The sequence below is a fragment of the Erythrolamprus reginae genome, chromosome 2 (assembly GCF_031021105.1).
Source record: "Erythrolamprus reginae isolate rEryReg1 chromosome 2, rEryReg1.hap1, whole genome shotgun sequence".
NCBI lineage: Eukaryota > Metazoa > Chordata > Lepidosauria > Squamata > Dipsadidae > Erythrolamprus > Erythrolamprus reginae.
Genome location: NC_091951.1, coordinates 101,111,408 through 101,129,774, shown reverse-complemented (window position 1 = coordinate 101,129,774; position 18,367 = coordinate 101,111,408). Strand labels below are relative to the sequence as shown.

Here is an 18,367-nt window from a genome sequence, read left to right as displayed (position 1 = left end):
CTGGGCAAAAAAAAAGTCACGTTTAGTCTGTTCGAGTCATATAGACCCGGACCAAAATGATTTTTTTTAGGTACTTGAATTTGGTCTTTTTGAAAACTTTTTCAACTGGAAAACTAGTTTGAACATTTATGAACATAATGATATGAAAATTGAACTGGAAAAATTGAGACTTATATTTTTATTTTGATCAAAAAGCCCCTCCCCCCATCCTTTCTGAATTTCGTGTCAATTTCTATTTTTTAAGGCTACAAATCCCCAAGGAATTTTCCCCCAAAAGGTTTGATATACTAAATTGAACATTTATGAATATAAGAAAAATATAAATGAACTGGAAAAAATGGTTCTTATTGGTTTATTTTTACCACAAAAGGGCCACCCCCCCCCTCGGCCTTGCTGTGTGCCATTATTGTCACTTTTTATACATATTTGGCTAGAAATATTTGGAATATCCTTTTGAAAATCAACCATATTGTAGCCAGAGAACTAATTTTATGAAACAAATCCATTTTACTAAAAAAAAGTATGTAAGTTTGAAATTAACAGCATAATTTTTATATAAATTGAAATAATTGAACATGGGGGGAGGCATACATTTATGTGCAAAATAAACCAATATGCATCAATTTTTCCAGTTCAATTTTCATATCATTATGTTCAGAAATGTTCAAGCTACCAATCCCACACCAACTTTAGTAAAATAGAATGTATTTTGCTAGCAAAACTATCCATAAAGTGAAGACTATTTAAAAAAAACGGGGGGGCGTGCATTTCATCAACAAAATAAACCAATATGCATCAATTGTTCCAGTTCAATTTTCATATCATTATGTTCAGAAATGTTCAAGCTACCAATCCCACACCAACTTTAGTAAAATAGAATGTATTTTGCAGGCATAATTATCAATAAACCTAAAAAAAATTCACAAAAACGGGGGGGGGGGGGGGGGAGGCATATTTATGTGCAAAATAAACCAATAAGGATTAATTTCTTCAGTTCAATTTTCATATCATTGTGTGCAGAAATGTTCAGACTACTTTCCAAGTGAAAAAAGTATTCAAATTGACCAAACATAAGCACTGCAAATGAAGAGTTTTCGGTCCGGGTCAGGGTGACCCGGGAACAGAAGATTTGTAACTTTTTTTAAACAGAACAGCAGGGTTAAAATAGCCAAGGAAAGATGGCTTGACAGACAAGTCATATCACACATTAGGAACCTTCATTCCAACATTGCCATCAACAGGGCGGTGCGCCGGTGACTTCTTCCCTCCCATAAATATGGACTAGTGCTTACTGAGAGAGTTAGCATTTCTTTGGGATAGACTCTTATTGGAGAATGGAGACAGCTCTTTTCTGGCCCAAGTGTACTAGTTTTGAAGCTTTAATATTATGTCCATATCCTATTTCAGAGAAAGGAAAGTGCTATTTGAGGCTATTATTATTGTGCTCTTTCCAAAATGCTCATGGTGTACAATTAACCTCTGCTCTTATAACATATTTTTTCAATATGCCCTATTATGACACTAGATTTAGAAAGGTCATGTCAACCAAGATCTCTACAAGGCAAAAACATTTTGTCATTAAGAGTTATTTTGCATTGAAGAATTTTCAGTGAAATAAATAAACTTGAAAGCAGACTTAAAATTTCTGCAGAACTTTGGAGAATCAAAGTTCCACATGCATTTTTCTTATTTCTTTAGAAGACAATATTTTACGTTATCCAAATATCAGTTTTTCAATCTCAGTCCCTTAAATCCATGCTAGATAAAATGTTTCAGTCTCTTTTCCTCCTCATAATTATTGCTCCATTTTTTCTGTCCGTAAAGATGTAATAAATGCTTGGTACTCCTCGGGATAGAAGCGTTTATACACATTGATCTTCCTCTTTATTTGTTTTGGTGTATCCTGGTAATAATTCTTCTCATCACGAGCCATAGCCTGGGTAGTAAATTACAAGCATAAATTAACAGAGAAGCAGTTTTATATTAATCTTACAGCTTTAGAAAGTCGCCACACCCAGAAAGTAAGCCGTACATTAAATATCCAGGTCTCAAGGACAGCCTGTACATAAAGCAAAAGCAAATACAATCACAGAACTCCAGTACAATAAAAGGTAGATTCAGATGCTGGAGACAATTTAACCAGTTGCTCTATAAATATTCTGAATTCTGCCAGCAGCATAGAATTTTAAGCATTCCAGTGTAAATCATCCAAATGGCCTTAAGATTGTTTAAAAACTGTATTCAGATCTTGGCAGGGGTTTTAATATGAATGACTTTCATGATGGTCACGTCTTGTATTTATTTATATTGATGTATTATGCATTATATAGGCAGCTTTGGAAAGGATTTGTTTCCTCTATGTTCCCATATTGCCTTGTAGTGTTTCTTGCTTGAAATGTATGATTGTTCTGAAATTGACATTTCAGTTCAAATGTTCATTTCAGAACAATCATACATTTAAGAAACACTGTACAAAACAATATGGGAAAGTAGAGGAAACAAATCCTTTCCTAAAGCTGCTTATTGAAGGCAAACAGCCCTCCCCCAGTGGGTCAACCTCTAGGGAGGCACAGAATGCCGTGATTGCCACATCAGAATGAAGCGACAGAGAGAAAGTTTTCTCAATGAGACGACCTCGGTTGAATCAAGATCGCTCCTTTTATTGTATTTCACTTTTCCTGACATGTGGTACAGAATAACCAATTCGCGAACGCCACATACATTAAGCCATCCCCCAACTACCATTCAGTCATGCACCATATAAGGCAATCTCCTTGTAACTTCCCTATAGGTAATTAATGGAAGCTCCATTCTTTGTCTTTTCCTGGATTGTGTGTTTACTGGTGATTAGCAAAGGAATGAGAGTAAGGCATATATTTCCTTATATGGAAGTTAGCTATAGGTTTTCTTCATGCTGTATATCAAGTTAATTGTTTTCCACATGGCCATGGATTCTGCAACTTGCTTATTCAGCCTGGACTCTTGCTTCCTTTCAATAGAGGAAGAATTAAGGTTTTATACAGCACCCATTAGGCTTAAAACATCACCCTCCAGTAATATTCCATTCCCAAATTTCAGTGCCTATAAACCTATGATTACAACAGCTTATATAATGCATAATATATCAATATGAACAAATGCAAGTCTTGACCATCATGAAAGTCATTCATATTAAAAACCCTGCCAAGATCTGAATACAGTTTTTAAAAATGTGTGGGGAAAATAAAGATCCAAGCATGCAATCCAGAAGAGTCTCCCTGGAGAAAATGTTAGTACTGCACTTGTTTTAAATACTTGCATGTGAGAGGAGCTATCACCCAGCCAAGCTGTTTCAAAGGCATTTACAGGTTAAGATTCAATTAGAACTGGCCTTGAAATAATAACAGGAGGCAAACGGATTGGCATGATGTGGTAGTAACAGCCAATCCTCCTCACTTCAAATATTGTAATTGGGATGATCTAATCTGATTTTTCACACCATTTTCTAATGATGTATTGCAGTTATCTAAACCAAATAACTTCAGTTGGAAATATTTACAAAATTATTTCTACCTTATAATTTTCACCATGTTTCTGAATCATGTGTTTGACGTAGTCAATAAGATCTCTGGAGAGGGTCTCGGATTTCTCCTCTGGGAAGCTGGCTTCATATTCTAATTCTGGGCATAAAGAAAATAAATCAACAGGTATTAAGAAATGTTTGCACACTGTGAAACCCACTTTTGTGGAAACAGAATAGCTCCACCCACCCATTACATCATGGAAGTCATACCCCTTTCTTCCAATAGGAGACCATGCCCAGGCTTGCTTGGAAAAGATGCATTATCAGCAGACACAAATGTATTTCTTTCCTCAACCTAATTTCTAATGATTATCCAACTGATTGCAAAAATATACTGTATATTTAGTATTCAAAATCACAAAAAAGTTGGAATATCTACTACGTTTGGTAATAAACAATGAAGAAAAGACAACTGCACTTAATTGGAATAGCAAGTCAACTAATGAAAGATTGTACTATGAAGAATGACATGTGTAACAAACTTTGCCGATATGAAGTAATACCCACCATTTATTACATATGGCTTCCTAACAATTGCTGTCCCTGCCTCTTGTCCATCAATTTCCATTTTTGTACCCTGTAATTTAAAAGACATGACAACTCACATTGCACAAAAAGGCAGTTAGGAATTATTGTATATTTTCTTTTTACCACAATATTTATCATTTTATAATGGTTAACTCATTTTAAACATTTAAAAGGATCAGTATCTTTCTTTGGGTGTCTAATGGGGAGTGATACATCATTGTGTTACATCACAGAGTTTCAAATTATTATACAATACAAATGGTTACAGCTATTTTATAAGTCTTTACAGTAGAATTCTATCATTTATTTCTCAGCATAGCTATGGTTGTCAACAACAGAGGGCACTAAATGAATAACAAGATGATGATTGTCACTTGCCTAAATGAAATGCCAAGAACGGGAAATAGTTCTTCAACTATTTCCATTTCCTAAATAGTAAGAAAGTCAGACAAATGAAGAATTTATCTCTAAACCCAAAATGGGTTAATGACAGTTTAGTTACAATGTTATTTCTCATGCATAATTTGTATTTAACCAATACCATCTAAGACTTACTGGAAAAATTCTACATTTTCATGATGTACTTTTCTAATCAGTTATGCTATTTTCATTTTCCAGTTATTGTCTTCCTGGAACAATATCCAAATAAATAATGAATGCTCCTAATTCCGTGATGGAGAATCTATGGCAGGAGTGCCAAAAGTGACACGCAGGGCCCTCTCTGTGGGCATTTGTGCCACCGCCAGCTGCTCTTCTGGTTTCCAGGACGCATCCTGGTCTTCGCGCGCACTTGAGCGCCAGAAACCCGAAAATCAGCTGACCTGTGCGCATGCGTGCACCGACCAGCTGGTCTTCGGGTTTACGGTGCTGCGGCATTTGGGCATTCGGTGCCGAAAAGGTTTGCCATCATTGTCCTAAACGATAAACCTTGATTTATAGTTTTCCTTGAATTTCAAGTGATTAACTGTTCTTAAAATTCATACAGCACTAACCTTTGGAATGGGAATTGCTTTGTTTGGATCAGCAGCCAGGCCCATTTCGGCCAAATTCTTAGAAGCTGATTTGGTGCTATCCCAGGCTTGTCGTATTTGAGCACTGAAGATAAATAAAGGGGGAGGAGGAGGGGGAGAGAAATAAAGCAGGGCATCAATGCTATGCAATCTTGAAGAGAACCTCCCTTTTCAATAATAATCAAGAGAAATTTTGAACCTAAAACCCATCAACAAATGGCAGACGTCTCCTACAATTAAAGTGCACAAAACATGTTGATTTGATGCTAAAAATCTCTAATATATACGTGCCCATCTCTTTTCATAATTGTAAAGATAAAAGAATGTGTTAAATGACAATCTGCTAGTATTTCAAGACATACAAAATTGGCTGCCTAGGGCAGCTATCTCAACTCTATCTCTTGATAGGAATAATCCTATACAAGTCTAGTGCCTAAAAAACCCCATATGTATTTAAACATATATGTTTAAAGACATTCCAAGTATCGTTAAAGAAGCAGTCTTTAGCATAATTTGGGTTCACTTCATTACTTTTATTAAATTTACCCATCTTCTTCAATATTTTACCTTTCTGACACATGAAAAGGAGTTGTAGCAATGATAATGAAGTGCTTGCCATAACTTTTGAATTTAGTCATTTCCATTCTATGTTATTTTTTAACTAAATCTATCTCTATAAATTAAACTTAATTATTGTTTATCCCCAAATCTTGTGTGCAACAATAGTTTTCCAGGAGAAATTAGCACGGAACAGACATCATATGTACAGGTAGTCCTCAACCCATGACTACAATTGCACCCCAAATTTATGTTAAGTGAGAAATTCATTAAGTGAGGTTTGCCCCGTTTTACAACTTTTCTTGCCACAATATAATTTTTAAATGAATCACTGCAACTGTTAAATTGATAACACGGTTGTTAAGTGAATCTGGTTTTCTCATTGACTTTGCTTTTTGGGTAACAAAAGGCAATCATATGACTCTGGGACACTGCAATCATCATAAATGTAAGTCAGTTGTCAAGCATCCAAATATCTTTGCATATTACCAATAGGTACTTACAAAATATAAATATAAATATAAATAAATAAAATGAAATAGCTTGACCACGGGGATGGGTCGTGTGAAAAACGGTCATATGTCAGTGTTTTCAGTAATATTGTGATTCCAAATGGTCATTAAATGAACTGTTGTAAGTCTAGGACTACCTGTAGTTGGATAGGAGTAAATAGTACCATGTTTCCCCGAAAATAAGACCCTCTTTTCTATTTTCTTGACCCCTGAAATAAGCGCTTGGCAGCGGGGCTTCTCGGCGGCCACCCGAACCTGAACTTTTGCCGAACTTCGGGGTTCGGCATTGGGAGAACGCTCAGAAGCTGAGAAGCGCCCGGCTGTTTCAAAAGGTGACAGCCGGCCGGCGTTTTTTTTTTTTCCGTTGCACCCATTAATTCATTTTACATTGTTTCCTATGGGAAACAATGTTTCATCTTACAAACTTTTTGCCTTACGAACCTCCCCCGGGAACCAATTAGGTTCGCAAGACGAGGTACTGTATTACTGTATAGAGCCAGGGTGGTGCAGCAGGTAGAGTGCTGTACTGCAGGCCACTGAAGCTGGCTCAAGGTTGACTCAGCCTTCCATCCTTCCAAGGTGGGTAAAATGAGGACCCGGATTGTGGGGGCAATAGGCTGGTTCTGTTAAAAAGTGCCATTTCTAACATGTTGTAAGCTGCCCTGAGTCTAAGGAGAAGGGCGGCATAAAAATCAAATGAATGAATGAATGAATAATTTTAGAATGAGGACACCTGGTTTATGTTGTTGCCGTTTTTGCAATGCATTATTTCCCTGCCTTTAAAGCCACTCCAAACTCACCCAGAACCCCTTAACTGATCACATAATACAATCCAAAGAAAGGAAAATACGCTGCTTTTGGAACAGAACAGATTCCTCATTAACAGGTTTCTGAACACAATCTAGCCCAATGTTTCCCAACCTTGGGAACTTGAAGATATTTGGACTTCAACTCCCAGAATTCCCCAGCCAGCGAATGCTGGCTGGGGAATTCTGGAAGTTGAAGTCCAAATATCTTCAGGTTCCCAAGGTTGGGAAACACTGATCTAGCCAACACCATTTTAAAAAAATGATTATTTCAACGCTTCATTGGAACAGAAGCGGCGCTGCTATTACTATAGAGAAAGCTCGATTTCGGGAGCGATGCTCAAGCTGGACAGACGAATTACGAATCAGCCTTCCCCATTTTAAGCCTAGCCTGCGTGTTAAATCAGCCCAGACCTTATGGCTAGTTCCAGATGTAATAATCAATCAATCAATCAATCAATCAATCAATCCTAGGCAACCTACGTATGGCTCAGCACGTCGTGCAAAAGGCAGCATTGGAGAACCTGGCGCCTTTCAGACCGTCTCAAATGACTATGCACACCCGAAGCTCGCCCCAAATAATGACTTGAACAGGCAACTTTCCTCGACTCACCATTTTATTCGAGGCGTCGACCGTTTGCGGAAAGCCCGGTTCAATTTTTTCCGGTCGACGTTATAATTATACTTCTTCCGACGCTGCTTCTGCTTGGCTTTCGGCATGGTGGCGGCTCTCGGAACCCAACTCGGAAAGGACCCACGCGCTTCCCCAGCTTCGAGACCTACGCAGTCGCAGTCAAAGCATCCGATCGCAATGGAGGATGGGAGTGGTAGTTCTGCCTGATCAATCGGCGTAGCCTAGGTGCGTTTAACTTGGACTACATTTCCCAGAGCGAGGGGGAGGAGAGAGGGAGAGATGTCCCATGTGAAAAGCACTATAGGCTGAAGACGGAGGTCGACAGTGGACATTTAGCGACAGCGGAAGAGTCGAGCTTCGTTCAAGCGAATCGAGAGGTGACCTTCCTGCGTTGGAATCCGGCGAGATCTGCCATGGCTCAGAATCCTCCGCCGCCATTTGATCCCTACCGACCCCCGGTTATTGAAGGCTTTACTCCCATTTCTAACACGGGTGGCGAAGCCTTCCAAAGCAAGTTCGTGCGCAAGTTCCGCGAGAATCCATTTGTGCCCATCGGTGAGCCTGGGCGAATATTCCTTTCTAGACGAGTAGTGGCAGCGAATTGGTCGAGAGTCGGAAAGCGCGACTTTTGGGGAAAGCAGCGGGGATATTATTTCAATATTGCATGATTTCTTTAAAATATTTTTCATTCTGCCTGTCCATCCCCAGTGTTGAAGGGGAGTGGGGGTGGATTGCCGTTAATTAAACCGTTCGGGAAAACAACCTAGTAATCAAATAGACTTTAAAATGCGAAAAACATTAAAAAAAAGTTTTATAACTAAAGTATAGGAAGGAACAAAAGAGATGATTTCGCACAATAGCTCCGAAGTCAGCCAGCCTCAGAAATGCCTTTTTTGCTTATCTCAAATCAAACGGTCCTAAGAGCTCATCAGATAAAAAAATACTGCTTAATCTTTTCTCAGCATTTAATTTAGCTCAGTGTTTTACAAACCTGGCATCCCTATGGTGCAGAGGTCTCCAAACTTGCTGGCTGGAGAATTCTGGGAGTTGAAGTCCACAACTGTTAAAGTGGCCACGTTTGGGGACCCTTGCTATGGTGTGTGGAGTTCTACTTCCAGAATTCCCCAGCCAGTTCTGAGAGTCCACACATCTTCAAGTTGCCAAATTTGATTGATTTTGTTGTGTCAAACAGCTTAGATCTTATTGAGAAAGGGAGAGTGCAAGCTTGGCTTAAAAACCACCAGTTCTTGAGATTTTCTCATCATTGGGGCAGTTGATGTGATAGTACAGTACACCATGGGGATCTGGCCATTTTTTAAAAACTGCTTTTACTGCCTTTAATTATTTTAACTGGTTTTAAATTGTTTTAGATTTTTTAACTGGTTTTAAATTGATTGTTTTTTTAATTATCATGATGATAATTAATTAGAGAATGATCAGGAAAATACTAATGTTAAATAACAAAAAAAATCACATCGGTGTGTGTCTTTAACAGAAACATGAGCCATAAAAGTGGTATAAAGTTTTTCCTGGTGTGAAGGAATGGAAAAGAATGCCCTGCCTTGTGTTTAGATCCTTTGTCACCCTTTTTAATATGTGAGAACTACAGGTCAATGAACCAGAGTTTCTTGACAGAACTGAGAGCTCTCAAATGAAAAGATGGGATGGTATATTCAAGAGATAGGCCAAGCCTCTATAACAGTGGTCACCAACCGGTGGTCCATGGACCACTGGTGGTCCGTGAGAAAATTTTGGTCCACAGAAAAATTATTTGCTTTTTTTATATTGCACTAAATCAGGGGTCCTCAAACTACGGCCCCTGGGCCAGATACGTGCAGTGAACGTTTGTGTTGCTGCAGAGTCTCTCCCACTTCGGGGTCTTTTGGGGTAGGCCGGAGGGGGTCTGCTTCAGCCTCCTGGTGCGGAGTTTTGAGTTGGAGGGAAGGCCCACTGGTGACAAAGAGCCAGAGGGCTTTGTTCCAGTGGGACAGCATCATAGCCTGGAACTGGCTAACTATCTCAGCCCACTGAGCCTCCAGGTGCTGGCATCTGGCCTTGCACTCCCGCAGGTCTTCCGTCTGCTTGGAAAGCCTATGCTTATAGTCCTCAGTGAGGTGCTTCTGCTGAGCCTCCTTCTCGGCCAGAGCCAATTTGAATTGAGCCAGCTGTTTTGCGAACTCCTCATGGTGGCTGCTTAGCTCCTAAATATGCCCATGTCACACCAACACTCTGCAGTCTGCACTGGTTGCTGATCGGTTTCCGGTCACAATTCAAAGTGTTGGTTATGACCTATAAAGCCCTTCATGGCATCGGACCAGAATATCTCCGGGACCGCCTTCTGCCGCACAAATCCCAGCGACTGGTTAGGTCCCACAGAGTAGACCTTCTCTGGGTCCCATCGACTAAACAATGTCGTTTGGCGGAACCCCGGGGAAGAGCCTTCTCTGTGGCGGCCCTGACCCTCTGGAACCAACTCCCCCCAGATATCAGAGTTGCCCCCACCTTCCTTGCCTTTCGTAAGCTCCTTAAAATCCACCTCTGTCGTCAGGCATGGGGGAACTGAGATATTCCCTTCCCCCTAGGCTTATAAAATTTATGCATGGTATGTCTGTATGTATGATTGGTTTCTTAAATTGGGTTTTTTTACATTACTTTTAATATTAGATTTGTTCATATTGTCTTTTTACTGTTATTAGCCGCCCCGAGTCTACGGAGAGGGGCGGCATACAAATCTAATAAATAAATAAACTGCTTCCTGTAAAGGCCCTAAGGAAGCAGAGAGGCAAGAAGTGGCTGGAGGGATGGATGAGTAGATGCCGGCGATATTGAGTTGGCCAGGCCCACCCAGACACATGACCACCTACCCACGTCCACCCAGCCCAGGGATAGGCAAAGTTGGCCCTTCTATGACATATGGACTTCAACTCCCAGAATTCCTGAGCTAGCATGATTGGCTCAGGAATTCTGGGAGTTGAAGTCCACAAGTCATAGAAGAGCCAACTTTGCCTACCCTTGACCCAGCCAATCATTAGGTAGATCATATTAATGGTCTGTAGGATTTAAAATTATGAATGTTATGGTCCCTTAAGTCTGAAATAACAATATTTCTTTATTTTGCTTCCTTTTCCTTCAGGCTGCCTTTGTACAGCTGGAATTTTGAGTTATGGACTCTTCTGCTTCATAAATAACAAACCCAGGGAATCCCAGATAATGATGAGGGCCCGTGTTATAGCCCAGGGCTTAACCGTTGCAGCCATATTAGTGGGCATGGCTGTTACAAACCTGAAGACACCCAAATGAAAAAAACGCTACCGTACAATAATATGAAAATATTGTCCACTAACTGGGGTAAGAACAAGCCCACTGCCAGAACACCACATTTTGCCGAATGATATTTCAGCACTACTTAGGAACTGACTTTTCTGATAACCAAGAATGCCCAGTTTTATTTAGTAACATTGTTAACATATCCCATCAATTCAAATTTGCCAATCGTGTATAACATTATGTCTCATAGCTATGTTTTAAGCCTGTCTTTATGATAAAACTGGTAAAATTACCTGATGTAAATAAAGCAGATTGGATGGAGGGCCTTTATTTTCTACTAGGCAGTTAAATGGTTAAAAGCGCATCGGAAGTAATGCATTTATTATGGAGACTGGGTGTGATGAACCATGTTATGTTAGTGTTAAAGAATCATAAAAGTTTCTATTCTTGATGTTATTTTTGCTGAAATGTCACTGTCAAGGGGACAGAAGTCAGGAGGAATCGAACTGTGATGTATTAAATACCATTGTGTTAAGACCTACTGAATTAGTCTGAAACAATTGTTACTTGATAAGTTACTTGCCATGATGGCGAACCTATGGCTGTGTGATACAGGTGGCACATAGAGCCATATCGGAGAGCATGCACGGCATTGCCCTAAGTCAGCTCCATGCCAGCCAGCTGATTTTCATCCTTGGGGAAGGTTATTTCGCCTTCCAGATGCTTCAAGGAAGCTTCCTTGAAGCAGCAGAGTGCAAAAAACAGTCCAACGGGCAAACAGGAAGTTCGGAAAAAGGACTTCCTGTTTACCTGTTGTGCTGTTTTTCGCACTCCGAGGCTTCAGGAAGCTTCCTTGAAGGCTCCAAGTGTGAAAAACAGCACAACGGGCAAACCGTAAGTCTGTTTTTCCGAATGTTCCATTTGGCTGTTTTTCACTGTCCCAGGCATTAGTGAGTCCTGTATGCATATGTGGAGACAACAGGGGGATTGTGCACATGCGCAGGGGCAGTGCGGGTGTGTGTGCATGTGTGAGGAGGGGCATGCGTGTGGGCACATTTATTTATTTATTCAATTTTTATGCCGCCCTTCTCCTTAGACTCAGGGCGGCTTACAACATGTTAGCAATAGCACTTTTTCTAACAGAGCCAGCCTATTGCCCCCACAATCTGGGTCCTCATTTTACCCACCTCGGAAGGATGGAAGGCTGAGTCAACCTTGAGCCGGTGATGAGATTTGAACCGCTGACCTACAGATCTACAGTCAGCTTCAGTGGCCTGCAGTACAGCACTCTACCTGCTGCGCCACCCCAGCTCTATGTGTGCACATGCTAGCGTATGCGCACACACCCTTTGGCACGCAAACCAAAAAAGGCTTGCCACCACTGGATACTTCTGTAGAACTTGATAACTAGAGTAAGACCCTTTGAAGCGGGGCACCATTGAGCAGCGGGTTTGTTGATGTAGCAGCCTTCATGCTGCATAGTGACATCCCTGCCTGAGTTACTGGGTTCCTTTGGTGGATTGAGGTGGAGTCGCCAAGGCTTACAATCTTTGGTGATTTCAACCTTCCCCCCAGGTGGCATTAAATCATGGGCATCTTAGCATTCATGGTAATTATCAAGCTGACTTGTCATCACGATCCTGATGCACATCAGGTCTTTACTTTTTGTTTCAGGGAAGTAACTACCTGATCTGAGAGTTGCAGACCTAATCATTAATTACTAGGGACGTATACTCTGATTGCTTTACATTTTGAACTTCTTGCAAAATGGGAAATGGAATCTGTTACACTATACCAGGGCTGCCAAACTTTCGACCCATGGTCCGGATGCATCACGTGCTGGCTATGCCCAAACCTGGTTTAGCAAAGGTGGGGAAAGTCCCGATACGTCATGTGATGCCCACCATGAGTTTGACACCCCTGAACTAGACCATCCAAAGCAACGAATAAACCCTGACAAGTTGTAAAGGGAGATTGGGGTTTTTTTTCTGTCTAAGTATTTGATGAATAATTTGGCTGAGAATTTGCTGGCTGGCTGAAATGGACATGTAGTAAAGGCCTTAGTACACCACTGCATCCTTTCGCTGAGCATGAATCCTGAAGTGTGCTTTGATTTTCCAGGGCACTTAGGAGATGAAATGCCAGAAGAGCTACCTAGAGCATATTGGAAGAACATGAAGAGTGAATTCAACCAACACAAGTTAAAGCACTCTTCTCCTTTTTAACATCTGCTTGAGAACATTGGATGAGATCATGAATTGGTTTGAGATCAGACACCATCGGTTTGGTGATAATACTGAGTTATTTATCTCAACCCAAGGTTGGCAGAGATCAAAGTCTTGTATCCCTACTTGGAGACTATCAGGTTATATACACTGCTCAAAAAAATAAAGGAAACATTTAGAAAACAGAATATAACTCCAAGTAAATGAAACTTGTGTGAAATCAAACTGTCCACTTAGGAAGCAACACTGATTGACAATCAATTTCACATACTGTTGTGCAAATGGAATAGTTGTGCAAATGAAATGTTCAATGAGAATATTTCATTCATTCAGATCTAGGATGTATTCTTTGAGTGTTCCATTTATTTTTTTGAGCAGTATATATATGGAAAAAGAGACTCATTCAACTCTAACAAACTGAGTGTTGGAACTGGATATATGTTCCATATTTAGGCCCAAATGGGAATCCATTTCCTCCTGTTACACAATTTAATGGGGGATGGAGGGAGACCTACTTGGACTAACAGCTCCAGCTGAAGCCAGTGGCAACTATGGCCAAGAAGGACTTTGCAGAAATCCATATTGATTGCACCATTTTCTGGACCTAGGGGCCTTTCTAACAAGCACTCATGCTTTATTCACTTACGGATGATCGCAGTACGCCCTAATTGAAGATTATCAAAAGATATATAACAGCAACTTAAGCAATGATGGGCATGCCTGTGCAACACCCCTGCTCTGTGAGTTGTGCTGTTTACCGAGAGGCTTCCAAGTTAAAATTCACTGTGCTGGTTATTATATAAACACATCTCATTACATAAGAGACTTTTCCGAAGTTTCTGCCTGTTTTGTGATTAACCAGATTTGTCATATTCTTAGCCATTAAACAGTATCATTAGATGGGTCTTATAAAGCATGCCTTCTTGGCACAATACCTGCCCTCTGGAACACTATCCTCCAATTTCTCCACATTAAGACCTTGTTTTTAAAAAAAGCTTTTGAAAGCTGGTTTTTTACCAAGGTCTTGAGCTGGAATGATACAGAACTTTGAGTGTTATATGGTTCCCTTGAAAATTTGTGGGGGTGAAGTGTCTTTTTTTGTTGATGATGTTTTAATTGTTTTATTATTCTGTGTTGCCCAGAGTCATAACAGCCTTATAAATTAATAAGTAAACTGGCCTGTTGTCTCCTCCCTCCCGTCAAATTCATTCCAATTAAAATCTTTTATTCGAGTAGCCATTCCAAGCATTTGAAGGATGGAGTTGCATTTCATAATGGTTTATACCTTTTAATAAAATTTTCTAGTCTGAAACAGTGCTACCAGATTCCTGTCTTTTTGGCTCTCGTGCAGTTCTCTTAATGTCAAGGGCAGGATAAATTACATCTCTGTTCATTTTTGAGCATGCTAGCTTGCGAAAGAATTATTAACTTGGTCTTGTTAACTATTAGCATTTTCCACGTGTCATAGCTTTTGTGACAATTTATACCACTTTTTAAAAAGTTTCTAGCAATTCCTTATGCATTCAAACTGTTAAATTACAAAGGAGTGCTAGGGAAAAATTGTCATTCAACAATATATTTTCAGATGTAATTTTATGCTAATATACTTGAGTGTAAATCACATTTTGTAGGATTTTTAAATATCTTTACTAAATCTTTAAATATCTTTAAATTTTAAATAGAATTAAACCTGCTTTAAGTTTAGTCATGCCTATTGTGTTTGACAAAGTAAATGTTAAAATATATTTTGATAAGAGCCAGAAATCCTAAAGTACAAAAGAATTTAGGTTTACGTGAGAAAATAAAACTTGTGATTAGCAAAAGGAAATAAATGGAATGGATAAGCATAAATTGTAAAAAGATGGTAAAATGGTAATCGAGAATGTAAAAAGGTTGCAGTAGAAGAGAATATACTGTATGTAGCTCAGGGTTGAACTATAACATCCTTGGTGTGATCTGAAATATTTGCTTGCAGACATTTCATTAACTAAATGTTATCAGGTAACATGAAAATAATGTACCAAGAACTCTACAATGGGGAAATGCCATAATCTCCTACTCTATTTCCGTCTCCCCAAAGGGCTTTTTGGTTCAAATTAATGTAACTAAAACAAGTGACTCAAGGGAGTGATAACTCAGTTAAACTTGTACTATAAGCATACCTTTTGCGTCCAGGATAAATCTAATCCCACCCAAGGCTCTTGGAGGAGCTTGCATATATTTTGATGTCTGTAAAAATTAATGATGAATAGAGGTTATGCCAAAAGTTTAGAGAACAGCAAAACACCCAAAATGACAGGTGATCATTTCATCTTGATGTTCATACTGGGAAAATAATTTGGGAACGTTTTAAAAATAATGCACTGGCTTCTGCAGGAGACAGCAGGGTTTAGCAGATGTAGTTAATCCAAAGCAATTTGATATGCTTTAAGATGAATGACCAGCCTAGTTGTCCATTGCGCTATAGTCATAGTGTACCTGGACTTTAGGAAAAAGTTCAGTAGATTCTGAAGAGATTCTAAGAGAGATGATGGAATACAGGCTTCTACTAGAAGAAAGAATTGAACAAGTTTGGTATCAATCTAAAACAACGGTGTCAAACTCGTGCGTCAGGCACTGACCATGCCTGGTTCAGTGAAGGGGGGGGGAGGAAAGTGATAATGCTGTGACAACATGAGTTTGACACCCCTAATCTAGAAGGAAGAGTCAAGTGGTATGACTCAGTACCCTATTTTATTCAGCATATTTATAAATGGCTTGGATAAAGTTCAAATCTTCATATTTGCAAAAACCACAAAAAATGGAGAAGGTAGCAAATACTTTTAAGTCGGAACAAAAGAGACGTATTTTAATAAATGCAAAATTCTACAAAGTCAGGGTTCTTGTTTGAAATCGTGAGCGTTCCTGTATTCTAGGAATTGAGTGTTTCAAGAAAATCTTGTATTTGCTGAATTTATGTATCCTGCTAAGCCACGATTTATTGACTAAATTATAACAGCTGGTCTAGCAACATCAAATCTTCGGTTACTGAATAAAACCACAGCTGAATTGCCCAATGCACTGAAGTTACTATGGTTCAAAGCTGTGCTTACCCACCATTGTAAGTCAAAACCTAACAAATAGCATTATGCTTTATGTCACCAAAACGAATCCAGGCACTTTGTGCTAATCATCTTGCTGGCAGCCTAAGTTGGGTGAAATAATTATGTTGATGCATAATCATATTGTTGTTTGTAATTGTCAGGGGGAGTGGGGTCATCTTTGACTATTTCCTTGCATTGTAGATCAATTTTGGTAACAGCTTACGTCTGATAATTATTACTCAAATATGTTAAACTAAGGAGAAAAGTTTAGTCTGATTGTCAGAGCACTTTTATCTATTGTGCCCATGGATAAATCCTTAGAGCTAGTTCATGAAAGCTTCTTCCACCAAAATGATTTGAAACTACTGTATGCACTTTCTATGTCAGCTATGCGTTGATTTAAACAATGCAGAAGTATGATAGCATGCAGAATAGAACAGATATCCAGTATGATTCTGAAATCAAGGCTATAAGTAGTGTTATATGAATTAAGATGCTAAATTACACTTCCAGGGAGATAACAGCCTTAGAAGGATTGCCTGGTGTCTATAATTACTTTACATTCTTTGGTGGTTCCTGTAATTAAAGTTCAGTGTTTTATATTGCATTAATTTAGCTCTTAACTCGCACAATTTACTACCACCATATTTTCCCCAAAATAAGACCGTCTTGTATTTTTTTGAATCCTGAAATAAGCACTTGGGTTTATTGCCATGCACTCAAAAGCCCGGTTAGGCTTATTATCAGGGAATGTCTAATTTTGGGGAAACAGGGTAGCAGCATAATAGTTCACTGTATATGAGTTGCCTTTATTGTTACATTGAAGTAACTTAATCTGTGCTGGACTAAATGGTGGCTTTTTTTACCTTGGAAACTGTGAGCACCATTGAAGCAAAACTTTGAAGATGTTAAAGGTCTTCCCATTCAACTTAATAACACTGTTTACAGCTACTATATACGCCTATTCAGAAGTAAATATTATGGCTCTGATTAGGGTTATAGTTTGATCCATACCAGACCTGGGTTCGGACTGGTTCATCTGAACCTGTAGTGACCCACTGGCGACATCACAATGATGTCACAGAACCAGTCTGGTCTGTGGGTGCCATCATTTTTATTTATTTTTTCTTCTGAGCATGTGCAGAAGCCAAATCTCTGGCACTGTGCATGCGGCCACCATCTTGTTCTTTGCTCCCCCCCCCCCCAATTTTGTGGCACTGCACCTGTACACCCACAAGGTATGGCCACGCAGCGTGGAAGGAAGCAAACTGGCAGCAAGGTAAGTTAGAACCCACCCCTGATCCATACACTAATGAACAGGCAACTGTAAACCAGACCTGGGCAAAATGCGGCCCACCCGCTGTCTGTGACCGGCCTGCAGGGGTCGGTCCAAGTTTTCTATATAAGAACTGGGTGTTCAAGATTTAATATATAATATTAATTCTTGCCTTCATGGCACCGCACCAGATTATCTCCGGGACCACCTTCTGCCGCACGAATCCCAGCGACCAGTTAGGTCCCACAGAGTGGGCCTTCTCCGAGGCCTGTCAACTAAACAATGTCGTTTGGCGGGACCCAGGGGAAGAGCCTTCTCTGTGGCGGCCCCAGCCCTCTGGAACCAGCTCTCCCCAGAGATTAGAATTGCCCCCACCCTCCTCGCCTTTCGTAAGCTCCTTAAAACCCACCTCTGCCATCAGGCATGGAGGAACTGAGATATTCCTTCCCCCTAGGCCTTTACAATTTATGCATGGTATGTTTATGTGTATATTTGGTTTTATAATAAGGGTTTTTAGTTGTTTTAGTATTGGATTGTTACATGCTGTTTTTATCATTGTTGTTAGCCGCCCCGAGTTTACGGAGAGGGGCGGCATACAAATCCAATTAATAATAATTATAATATATAATCATATATATAATATATAATATACTGTATAATATATAATATATAATTATAATTTTTAATTATAATTAACTCAGTTCTACCCAATAATATACAGTATTGGGTAGAACTGAGTTAATTATATTAGTCCGGTCCTCTAAAGCCATCCCAATTTCTCATGCAGTCCTATGGCAAAATTAATTGTCCACCCCTGGTGTAAACTATAGCTTGTTAATATTGAAGAAAAAATGATTTATGCAAATACTAAGAAGAAAAAGCTATGACACTAATCTTGTTGCTTGT

The 18,367-nt window shown here is 39.6% G+C and overlaps 2 protein-coding genes across 3 annotated transcripts; one reads left to right on the top strand and one right to left on the bottom strand.

The window, feature by feature from the left end:
* Positions 1 to 1,636: 1,636 nt before the first annotated feature.
* NOP16 (NOP16 nucleolar protein) lies at positions 1,637 to 7,763 on the bottom strand. Its single transcript, XM_070738974.1, has 5 exons — positions 7,590 to 7,763; positions 5,083 to 5,185; positions 4,070 to 4,139; positions 3,553 to 3,659; positions 1,637 to 1,936 (listed from the first exon to the last, which is right to left on the bottom strand). Exons 1-5 carry the CDS (start codon positions 7,694 to 7,696, stop codon positions 1,796 to 1,798), a joined length of 528 nt encoding a protein of 175 aa, XP_070595075.1. The 5' UTR covers positions 7,697 to 7,763; the 3' UTR covers positions 1,637 to 1,795.
* Positions 7,764 to 7,853: 90 nt separating this feature from the next.
* On the top strand, positions 7,854 to 14,419 carry HIGD2A (HIG1 hypoxia inducible domain family member 2A). Of its 2 annotated transcripts, XM_070738975.1 has the most exons (3): positions 7,854 to 8,165; positions 10,744 to 10,958; positions 12,999 to 14,419. In XM_070738975.1, exons 1-2 carry the CDS (start codon positions 8,024 to 8,026, stop codon positions 10,908 to 10,910), a joined length of 309 nt encoding a protein of 102 aa, XP_070595076.1. In that variant the 5' UTR covers positions 7,854 to 8,023; the 3' UTR covers positions 10,911 to 10,958; positions 12,999 to 14,419. The 2 variants fall into 2 exon arrangements, with proteins under 2 accessions (XP_070595076.1, XP_070595077.1); XM_070738976.1 differs by lacking the exon at positions 12,999 to 14,419 and having other exon boundaries at positions 7,882 to 8,165; positions 10,744 to 11,199.
* Positions 14,420 to 18,367: the final 3,948 nt, after the last annotated feature.